This window comes from Leptodactylus fuscus, chromosome 1, assembly GCF_031893055.1.
Source record: "Leptodactylus fuscus isolate aLepFus1 chromosome 1, aLepFus1.hap2, whole genome shotgun sequence".
NCBI lineage: Eukaryota > Metazoa > Chordata > Amphibia > Anura > Leptodactylidae > Leptodactylus > Leptodactylus fuscus.
The window spans coordinates 80890474-80902792 of NC_134265.1; the positions used below are offsets into that span (position 1 = coordinate 80890474).

At 39.7% G+C, this 12319-nt stretch overlaps 1 protein-coding gene across 1 annotated transcript in view; it reads right to left on the reverse strand.

The window, feature by feature from the left end:
• Window positions 1-4565: 4565 nt before the first annotated feature.
• The window catches only part of CEP120 (centrosomal protein 120), a 69993-nt gene continuing 62239 nt past the window's right edge, over window positions 4566-12319 (reverse strand). Inside the window, exons 19-20 of the mRNA XM_075272295.1 lie at window positions 7950-8095; window positions 4566-5068 (exon numbers count right to left, since the gene is read on the reverse strand). Of these exons, the coding sequence (XP_075128396.1) occupies window positions 4843-5068; window positions 7950-8095 (372 nt within the window). The 3' untranslated portion in view covers window positions 4566-4842. The remainder of the gene's footprint in view (window positions 5069-7949; window positions 8096-12319) is intronic.

The following is a 12319-nucleotide window of genomic DNA, read 5'->3' on the forward strand; positions in this document are numbered from 1 at the left end:
CAATCGCGCTGTGCTGTGGAGCGGGGAGGAACTCCCCCCTCCCGCTCCTGATAATGCTCGTCTATGGACGAGCGCTGTGAGCAGAGGGAGGGGGCGTTCCTCCCCGCTCCACAGCACAGCGCGATTGGCGCTGCGAGGCAGAAGGACGTTCCTGGCTAATGGTCAGAAACGCCCTTCTGACCATAGAGCACTACGGTACCGGGCCGTAAGCTCTTTACACCGGGCACAGATCGGGAAAGCCGACAGTGCGCTGAACTCAGCGCACTGTCGGCTTTCTGGAGGTATATAACACTGCATGTGTTATGCTAGACAAAACAAGCACATTAGGTATATCTGTATCTGAAAAATGCTATCTAAAACATAAAAATAAAACATACAATTATTTTATTTATTTATTTTTTTTATTTTTTTTATTAACAGCCTCTCACATAGATATACCTATCTAGTATCAAAGCTAGTAAGACAATGAATAATGTCCACACAAATATAAACTGTACAAAAATATTCTTTATTAACTACTTGAGCAGAAAAAGAATTTATTATTAAAATCAATTAAAAACATAGAGAATCAGAACAGCATGTTAACCAATTGTCAACGCTGGTGTTTTCCCTATAGGTATAACAGAGGAAAATTTGTAGCAGAAAAACTCAGCAAAAATGACACCAAAAACCGCTGCAGAAAAAAGAAAATGTTACGTCAATAACACCATTCACATTCATTGAATTTAATGCAATCATGTGACGTCTGTTTAAAAAAATAGAATAAAATACTGTCACGCAGCTTAATAACCATGGTTGTGTGAATATAGCTTTAGGGTAGATATCAATACAAAAAAAAAACTACTTTAGCTACAGAATACAACCAGTTTTATTGGCTCCAGAAGAATAGGGCAGATTATTTTGTGTAAAGTTTGCACATGACCTCTCTTAAGTGACACATAACCCATTTTACACATTTGTACAGTTTGATCTGGTATGTTGGCCTACCATGGACAAAAAAAATAATTATTTCACTACAATAAGGGCTGAAATCCATAACATGGGAATGTTTATTATCTCAGCAGACAAAAAAAAACAAAACTACATGCTTTTCCCAATCCATTCCCTTCAGATAGACTACGGTATCTACTGTATGTCCGAGACAAATGGTGTAGAGATGTGTTTGGGAGGTTTATCTGATAATCGTCCATTCTACTATGACATTTTATCACTTGTAGGAACTTGAGAGATAAGCAAAGCATTAATACAGTGAAGGCTAACCCAAAGAAGAGACACCTGGATTCATGGTCATATTTTAGGGTTACTTTATGCATATCCTAATACATTAGTACGGTAAAGTGAGAGTAAAGTAAAACAAAGTAATGTAATGTTAATAAATCATGTCTAAAGATAAATTGCTAAATTGAGCACCAATGACCATTGTTAGTACGCTAACATTCCTAAGACTTGCCCTTATATGTTACAGGAATAACGTGCTTTTACTGTAAAAACCATTTGAGTAACTGCTTAACTTGCAGAACTTTTCTTGACGCATGATTTGTGCGGACACAGAGTGGAAACCACACAGACCCCATTATAGTCTATGGGGTCTGTGTGGTTTCTTAGCGAACGGCTTTTTAATGAGTAGAGGTTTCCAATCGGGGGATCTCCAAGTTTCTACACCCCTTTACTTCATTGGATGTACTGCCGATAGAGAATTTTCTCTAAAGTCAGCATAAAAGTGGGATCAATGACAAATGAGCAAATTACTGGCTCCATGTACAAACTCACTGCAAAATCATCTGTCCAGACGATTTCTACCCCATGAAATGCACCATATGGACTGGAAAAAAAACAATTTAATCGGCTAGATTTCTTTGCCCAAACCTAGTCAGGAGACACTCACTCCTTGTCTCTCTCTCTCTGCCTGGGGCTTTACGGTTCCATAATGTATGGACATTAGAACTAAGGGCAGACAGGGACTCCTAACATCAGAGATTGCTATGCTGCAAGGAGTCTTGGTCTCTTCACTGGGTTCAGGCTGGGAAATCCGGCCAATGTACAGAGATTTACCTCTTTGTATGAAGCCTGAAAAGCCCTCACTTGGGGCTTATAATTCTGGGCATAGTAACATAGTAGATAAGACTGGATAAAGGTAGAGGTTCCTCAAGTACAACCTATAAACCTACCAAGTGGAATCAGGGGAAGGAGGGAAAAAAACCCCAAAACAGACTCAAATTACCAAATCAAAGAAATTATTCCATCCCAATCCCAGATATGGTGATGATATGGTGATCAGAGTAAGTCCCTGGATCAACATCTTATCCCAAAAACTTCTAGTTCCCTTAACTTATGAGACTCTTACTTTCAAGAAAGTTATCCAGACCCATCTTGAACTAGAAGTTATTAGACCTCACACATCAGTGAGTTCCATAGTCCCATCTGTGACTATGGTAAATCCTTATTTTCCCCCTCTAGACATAGTGAATGCCCCCTTGGTATGGTTACAAGCCTCAGTATGAAGAGATCATCTGAAAGATATTTGTACTGCGGATTTATGTGCGCACACATTAGGTTGCTCCTAAGCAGTTTTTTTGCAAACTGAACAACCCCAAGTCTGATAACTCGGCTTTACACTCAATTCACCCATTACCTTGGTCGCCCTCCTCCGCACATACTCCACTCCAGCTATGTTTCCTATATACAGGTGCCTAAAACGATGCACAGGCCACTACATGTGACCTTACTAGTTATTTGTATAGAGGGAAAATTATATCCTTGCCATGAACATCTAGTCCTCTCTTTATATAGCCCATGATTGTATTTGCTTTGGCAGCAGCTGCCTGGTATTGGTTGCTAAAAATAATTTTACTGCCCACCAATATCACTAAGAATTTTTCACTAGTCTTACAATTCTAATAAGAAAGGACTGGGAAACACATGTCTTCTTCAGGCCAGATGCATAACTTTATATTTAAACATATTAAAATTCAGCAGATATTGAGAATCTATTCTGTAAATCCTCAATCAAGTCATTAATAAAAGTATTAAAAAGAGGACCCAGTACTGACACCTATGGCACCCGGCTGGTGACCGAGACCCAATCTATGTGACATTAACAACCACCCTCTGGTTTCTAACCATGAGCCAGTTACATTTTCCCCTAATCCTAGTATTCTTAATTTATTTCCCAAATCTTTTATGTGGGACATTGTCAAACGCCATTGAAAAGTCCAGATATACATCTATGGCATTAGCCAGGTCCAGTCTAGAACTTACCTCATAAACCCATGTAAATACAGTGTTAGAAGTTTATTACCTTTGAACAGTGATCCTATACATTGACGGTCTTCCCTGTGTGACAGTGCTGTCAATTGCTTTTATTTATAGTATTAACAATTGCTGATTCAGCAAGAAATGTCCATATACCATCTAGCTACCGTATATACTTGAGTATAAGCCGACCCGAATATAAGCCGAGGCCCCTAATTTTACCACAAAAAACTGGGAAAACTTATTGACTTGAGTATAAGCCGAGGGGGGAGGGGGGAAATGCAGCAGCTACTAGAAAATTTCAAAAATTAAAATGGTCGGAGTTTTTGGGTGCAGTAAGTGCTGGGGAAGGGGAGGGGGTGTTTTGTTTGTCTGTCTGCCCCTTCCCTGAGCTTGAGGACTGGGTTTTTTTCCCCCCTACTTGGAATTTAGTCTGCCTGAATATAGGGTATCTGCAGTGCTCCTATTAACCCCTTCCCGACGGAACAGGAGCACTGCAGATCCCCTATATTCAGTAGACCGGGCACTTTCAGACACAGGATACCTAATGTGTATGTGTTTCACAGTCATTTTCTACTTTTGTATGTATTCTAGGGAAAGGAGTGACTTAGAACTTTTATTTTTTTAAAACATTTTTGCACTATTTTTTGGGAGATTCTATACATTAATATTGTGGCTGGTCATAGACCCCCCCCCCTTCTCCTAAAAAAAAAAAAAAAAATTTTTTTTTTTTTGCTGACTCGAGTATAAGCCGAGGGGGACCTTTTCAGCGCAAAAACTGGGCTGAAAAATTGGCTTATACTTGAGTGTATATGGTACTTTAAATCTTAACTTTGATAACTGATATTAAAGCGGTTTTTAACCATAACAGGGCAATTGTGGGTAGTGCTGTAAAATAAGTGTTTAAGCTAATTTTCCTGCCATGTCTGCCACCAACCCAGCACTCCTACTTTACGCTGGTGGATTCTGTTCCCCATTATGCTTGAAAAATACAGAGAGAAAAGCGCTGCAAGAAGCATTTTTCGCCCTCTTCAAACAGTCATTCATCAGAATGTGTTTTTTTTGGTACCAATAAAGTTCCAAGTTTGACTACGCTTTGGTGAACCGTCTGGTTGTCCAAGGATCCCAAGGTTCTGTTGGTGGTTCCTTTCTTAGCCTACCCATCCTGATAGTTTTCTGCATTGAGAAATGTAGGCAGAGGAGATTGGTGGATCAGATCTTTATTCTTATTTATAGACAACTTCATTTCATGAAACCAGTCAAACCAATCATACCGTAGTATACAGTAAAATTTATTAGAAAAATCTGTGCAAAACATCTCAACCAGCCAGAATTTACAATTGTATCAGTTACACTGTACATACTTTTAGAAGGAAGCAGAAAAAGAAAACAAAAAAACCCCCCACGAAGATCATTAAACATTAAAAGTCATAAATAAAATAAACAGGATTTTAGTACACTCAAATTTAAATATTAGAAAAATATTAATTGATCTGTCTAGGAAATGTCAAACAATTCTGCATACAAACACTATACAGCCCTTGAACCATTCATTCATTAGAACCCATTCTGCGGATGTTGGTAGACATGTCATCTTATACTCCTTTGTGCCATCGCCTCTCTAATTTGACGATCTAGCTCACTAATGATCCGGTCTTCATGAGTATAGACGCCTGTTCTTAATAAAGTGTCCCTCTCTTCAATGAGGCGAGACAGAAAGTCATCTAAACCTTCATCTTGGGGCCTGGATGCTGAAGCCGCCATTCTTTGTTCTTGGCTTTTAGAGGGGTCAGTCTGTTTTCGGTCTTCTTGCAGCCTGAGTGTGATGGAAAAAGAACATCTGTGTATATTGCTGCATATAGTACATATAAACATATATTATATTACATCCTAGTGCCAGTCATCTCAGAATTGTGCACATAAATAAAGGAGCATATGATGCAAGCCCAGAAACCACACCTGACCAGGGGTCCTACCAATATCCAAAAGAAGAGCAATCAAGCCACATTCAAAATGCTAAATCTATGTGGATGTTGAAATCTGGTCAGCTCTAATCTAATCATAGCGGCGAACATGACTACATTTACTTACAGGGAGAGGATCTCAAGATGTGTAGTTTGCACACCCACTAATGCGGATTATAAAGTGGTCACAGCATTGCATCCCTCTCTAAGTGTGTTCCTGCACATGAAACTGTTCTTACAGACATTAGCTGTACAGAATGTAAAACATCATGGAACGGCGATTGTGAATGGAACCGTATGGCAATGCCTTGCACAGCAGATGGTTGGAAGTTCATCTTTGCAGGAAAAACTGAAGGAAGTCGTTGCTAAACCAATACTTCTGTCCAATTATTCTCTGCTCGGGCCTTCGCTAATCAGAACATGATGGCTTATTGGGCATTGGGGTAGACGACGCCATCATCCACCTTCTTCACAGAGCTCTCTCTCACCTGGAGAAACCCGGGAACACTGTGAGAATAATGTTCTTTGATTTCTCCAGTGCGTTCAACACCATTCAGCCAGGGCTACTGAGGGAGAAGCTGAACCTTGGTGGTGTGGACCAGCACCTGTCCAACTGTATCCTAGACTACCTGACAAACCGCCCTCAGTATGTGAGAGCCCAGGACTGTGTGTCGGAAACTGTGATCTGTAGTACAGGGGCACCACAAGGTACAGTTCTTGCCCCATTCCTCTTCACACTGTACACTGCTGACTTTAGGCACAACTCCTCCAGCTGTTACTTACAGAAGTACTCTGATGACTCTGCTATAGTCGGCCTTATCACTGATGGCGACGATAGGGAATAGAGACTTAAACCGGGACTTTGTTGAATGGTGCCAGCAGAACCAGCTCAGGATTAATGCTGGGAAGACCAAGGAGATGGTGGTGGACTTTAGTAAATGGAGAAGTGCTCCGACCCCGGTGGAGATCCAAGGGTCATGCATTGAGATAGTCAGGACCTATAAGTATCTGGGTGTGCTTCTCAATAATAAACTAGACTGGGCTGATCACCTGGAGGCGGTTCACAGAAAGGGCCACAGCAGGCTCTACCTGCTCAGGAGGCTGAGGGCCTTCGGGGTCCAGGGGACACTTCTTAGGGCCTTTTTCAACTCTGTGGTTGCTTCAGCCATCTTTCGGTGTGGCCTGCTGGGGGAGCAGTATATCAACCAGGGACAGAAATAGACTTGACAGGCTGATCAGGAGGGCCAGCTCTGTCCTGGGGAGCCCCCCAGGACCCAGTACAGGTGGTGAGTGACAGAAGGATACTGTCTATGGTGACCTCCATGCGGGTGAACAAATCCCACCCCATGTATGGGACCTTGATGGCACTTAGCAGCACTGTAAGTGACCGTTTGCTTCACCCCAAGTGTGAGAAGGAGCGCTATCGCAGGTCCTTCCTTACAACCGCGATCAGGCTGTATAATCTACATCAGACCAAGCGAAGATCACCCCACACAGAAAACTAAATGATTAGGATTATGAAGTCTTCCTTCTTTCTTCTTCTGTTCTTTAGCTGTTATGGACTCCTAGTATATCTATTCTTCTCAGCATATGTGTGTCTACGTCTGTAATATATTACTGTGTACTATCCTGTATCTGTATTACTATGCTGCTGTAACATGCTGAAATTTCCCCACTGTGGGACTATTAAAGGATTGTCTTATCTTATATACTAGCAACAGATCATGACTTTATCAGATGTGAAAATCTGCTTAAAGCTTAAAGTTTGAAGCTGAAGCCCCACATTGCAGAACAATTTTTTTTTGTTGTTGCAGGTTTTGCTGCATTTTTTTTGAGCTAAACTCAAGTATGGCTACAAAAGTAATGGAAAGTTCTTACACTTGTCCGTTCTGCTCAATCCACTCCTGGCTTTGGCTCAAAAAACTGCAGCAAAATCTGCAACAATAAGGGCCCTTTCACACGGCGTAAGCGCTTGGCTCATTCTGAGCCGCACACGCAAGCGCTTCTAAACACTTCCCATTCACTTCAATGGGAGCACGCGTAAGGCCGGCTTTACAAGCGCTCCGATTGAAGTGAATGGAAAGTGTTTAGAAGCGCTCGCGTGTACGGCTCGGAATGAGCCGAGCGCTTACGCCGTGTGAAGGGGCCCTAAAAAGCTGTGTTTCTGCAACATGGGATCTTAGCCTAAGCATTCATAGTGGATAACACCAACTGGTTTGGTTTTTAGTTTTGTGATAGGCACCCACACCATAAGGAAATCTCAAGTCTGTGTGTGTGAACCTGCTTCAATCAATGGCAGACAACTCTGGTTGTCTCCATGAGAACAAAAGATTGACATAATGAAATTCTACCTGCTTGATCCATCCAATGACATCATCTGTTGTGGTATACTTGGAAGACTCCATAAAAGTAAAATAATTGTTTGGACCCACCAAAAACATTGAGTAGGAAAGACTTTACTCTTATGTTGGGTAGCTTTAAACTTCACTATAAACCAGCACCTCTTCATCTGTATTGAACTATATGTGAAAGGTTATATTTTTGTTTATAGAGAAAATTTTCTTTATGTAAAATTAGGGTTATCGTGAAAGAATAGTTTCTCTTTGTATAAAATACAGTATTACAAATTAACGTTCTGAATCTCAAATATACAAAAAAATGTGCATATGTCTGTATGTATGCATGCGTGTTTTGAAAGACAATATACACAATAATGGGTTTCATCTTTGATACCTATTTAGTTCATTCCTGATTTCCTCCAGCTCTCGACGTTCGCTCTTAACCATATCTTTCTCTTCTGCTGCCAGATAGCGTAGTCTCATTTGTTCAAGTTCTTCTTGTTGCTTTTTAAGTCTTGCCATAGCGTTCTCTTGTTCACGCTTTATCACATTATATGAAATAAAAAGGAAAAACAAATAAGTAAAATAAGTAATTTACAAATGTGAAATTTCCTAGATTTATTAAATAAGCGAATTGCTGTATTTAATGCCATATCTCCATTGTTTAATTCTCATATGCTTTGTCCTTCTGACCTACACTGTAGCATTTCCCTCCTTTATTAAATTCTTGTATATTTTTAACTTGCAATAAACTTTTCTTTTCTTAAGCTAAATAAGGTGCGTATGAAAACATGTCAAACTCTAGATAAATCAATAAAGGAAAATAAAATTCAGCGCAGTAAATATTAAACAGTTAAAATCCATATTAATGTAAGAAAGATAGAGGCCACAGAACATATCTCAGGGAAGTAGAATCGCTTATGTCATTCATACAAACATTTGAATTCTTTACATTGTTTGAGTCTTAAACTAGAGACTCCGAGTTGAACTGTACCGTCTAGCACACTTTAACAGTCACCAACTTTTCAGGCAACTTAGTCTAATTTTTAATAGAGTATGTGATTGTAGAACAACATGTAATGCACTTTAACTTTTGTTTGTTGCAGTATTGTGAGCCAAAACCAAAAATGGTTACAAAAGGAATGGAAAATAAATAGGAAGTTCTTATACTTCTACCTTCTGCTCAATTCACTCCTGGCTTTGACTCAAAAAAAAAAAACAAAACAAAAAAAAAAAACTGCAACAAAATCTTCAGCAAAAGAATCATGTCCCTAGAATCAAGAAAGAAAGACAATGAGGTGAAGGGGAGGATTCCCTTCACACAGTGAATGCAGATGGAAGTGGCAGATTCTCCTCACATGTCATCAACCTGCAAGGCCTGACGATTCTTCATATTGCACATCTTAAAATACAAGAAAAGTAATCTGTGTACTTCTATGTACTCATGGCTGCTTCTGTGGTTACATGCATGGTCATGTCTGCATGGTAGATTCTACACTGTAGTAGGTATCTGTATATATCTACTCTATATTTGTTGTTCAGTGCTCCCGATCTCGTATATTATGGTCATTTGGACATTTCTTAGCTATAGGTTTCCTCTTGTAAAGTTACTCCTGGCAGAAATACATGTTAAAATTAAAAAAATAAAGTTTCATAGAGAAAAAAACATGCTTATTGAACAGATGGAGTGGTTTTCCATTGAGGTAAAGTGCAGCGTGTGAGACCGTATAGAAAAAGAAGTTTAATAAATGGAGATGAAACAGATCTCCTGTCTACCCTCCTCCTTAATGTCCTGGGTCTGTTTGTAAGAAAAGTGGATAAAGTAGGAGCCTCCTGGCTGTGCCCTGTCTACAGTACTAAAATATACTGCTAATTCCTTGCTCCTCTGTCAATCTCCTGTAGAAGATACTGCAGGTCAGCACAGGATTAATCCCTATGCTCTGTATATGAATGTATCAAGACTGCTGCAAACAGCATGGCAGGCTATCTATTTTTTAGTGTTCTTCACATTTTGAGAAATGCGATCTAGATGTGAAAATGTAGAAATGGGATTGACCGTGTATATTAGACCTATAAAATATTTTATACCTTAGGAATTTTCCTTTATGAAAGCAACATAAAACTGGGGTAAACTAGTACACAGATAATGGGTAGTTTGGAATGTAATAATAATGGGAAATAATAATTTACTGTACATTGTTAAACTCCACAAATCATCCAGTTCTCCAAAATCCCAGCTACAAAGTAAGATTAACATTGAAGACATTCTGGAAAGTAGCAGGGGTGCTGTGATAGTTTGCATTTGCTGCTTAGTGACTCTCTGAACTATGTCTGGCTCCAGTTTAGAACATCAATCTTTCACTCATATGAGCCGAGTTCTGACTTACAGTATGTGGAAATTAATTATCGCTTTATATATTCTCAATGTTTTGGAAACTTGTCCAAGTCATTAATATATGAACTCATTGGTTATACATGTAAAGTCTGATTGTTTGTTATGGTATTCGCTTACGAACTCCAAGTCAAAATCAGGGACAAAAGATGTAAGAAAGGAGAGAAAAAAATATATATATATTACACATAAGAAAAAAAAAAAACTGTCCAGCTGGAAAAGACCAAACTAAAAGTCAATAATCAAATGTAAAGACCACTGACCCTAATCAGGCCTAGGGTACATTAATCTAAGTTGGTCCTGAAGGCTTAAAGTTGTGCTGAGGAAGGAATTCAGATCCGATTGTGCAGCAGATTCAGCCTCAAGAAATCTACCTGCCATTGTTTTCATTGAGAGACAGTGGTGGACACTTGTCAGCACATTGAAAAAATGAAGACCAAAAAAATCACAGCAGAAATACTTGTGAGGCCTCATGCTTGTATAAGGTTCACCAATGGGCAAATCTGCAGCAGAAGGCCGAGGCTTGTTGTGGGTTACATTGGACTATTTTTTGGTCTGGAGATAGACTACTGCTTTTGGGAGATTTTCTGGTTCGAATTATATCCCAAGTCATGTGACAAGGTTTCTTGAAGGTCAAGCATGCTCACAGACACCAACAGGATCGGGCTATTTGGGATTCCAAGTCTTTGGGCCATAAGGACCTGTGAGTGGTTTAGTGCCTCAAGTAGACCTGACCGATTCCCTTTAAAGAGGCTATCTGGAGCTAGGAGAACTTCTATGCTGCTCATGCCAATACATTACAAATATATTATAATTGAGACTTAACATCTAGCTTTAGTAGAATTTTTGTTTCTGGTACATAGCAGACTTGGTGTGCACCCTTTATAAACTTTTGTGTCTTACTCCAGATGGGGCATTTACTAACTTTAGAAAGTTGTCATTCGGATACCAATTTAGCCAAAAGCCAACTCACCCAATCCCCTCGCTGAGCAATGTAGGAATACTAAATGGTAAAGGTGGGAGGAAATTGTGCCAGAATTATCTGGCGGCAACTTATTTAGTACAGGACAAAAGGATGGGGGAAATTTTATTCCACTCCAATTCCCTTGAAATCTCCAACTGGGAGGCACGCACATATTAGATGGTTGGCCACTCTTGCAAAAATCATTTGGTTGACGATCATCTATCAGCTTATGCTGTTGCATGATACGCCAGACTTGGTAAACTGATCTCACTGTCCACATGAGTAATCCATAATACTTTGTATAATCTGTAAGTGAGGGTGATGTCAGTGACTTCACATCCTGCTGTCATGTAACAGTCAGATTGATTCAATACTCAGTGTAATGATAGACATGGTAATATTGTTGAAGGGAGATGAGAAGACGACTTTCACCATATGCATACAAATTGCTGAGAGGACACTACAAATAAATTCTAGTGTCCGTTCTGTTATCACAGCCCTTAATGTCTTTGACACTTCCCCTTCATGTATTGTAAGCAAAACTAAAAAGGAATATAAAAATACAAGCTATGTGGAATAGACAGGAGATAAAACATGTTATCTACACTTCAGGAAGATGCAGCTATGGCTAGTTTATCAGCAGCTCTTACAGTAGGATGCCAAGTACTCTCTGTTTCCATCACTTTTTCAACACTTGCGGGTTGCTAGATTTCCTTCCACCCAAGTGATGAAAGTCCTGAAAACCATCCATAAATATTGTGAAGTGTGTTACAGAGACACGGATCTTTCAAAAGTCAGAGAAAACAGTTCACTCCTCAAGACAATGTTACAGGTTAACAATACAATAGGAGACAAATGGTGGTCAGTTGGCTAGCTATACAATGTAAGGCGCTGTGTATGGTAAGCGGGGTTTGGACAAGTGCTGCAGTGTCTTCATACCTGCTCAATGGAGGTGCTGGATGGTGGACCCCAGAGATAAGATAATACCCTAAGGATAGGTCGCTACTATCAGTAAAGTGGAAAGAAAAAAAAAAAACCTTTAACAAAAGGAGAATCTAAAAATGGACAGCAATGTCAATTCTGAACACAGCAGTAAGGGTTGAACTGCTGCATTTCCCCCCCTCGGTTTATAATTGAGTCAATAAGTTTTCCAAGTTTTTGTGTGGTAAAAATAGGGGCCTCAGCTTATATTCGGGTCGGCTTATACTCGAGTATATACGGTATATATGTATTCTAGGGAAAGGAGTGATTTAGAACATTTATTTTTTGAAAGCTTTTTTTGTCACTATTTTATGGGAGATTCTATACATTACTATTGCAGGTGGTCATAGACCCCCCCACCCCACACACACAAAAAAGGGGGGGGGACTTTTTCAACACAAAAACTGTGCTGGAAAAACTCTGCTTG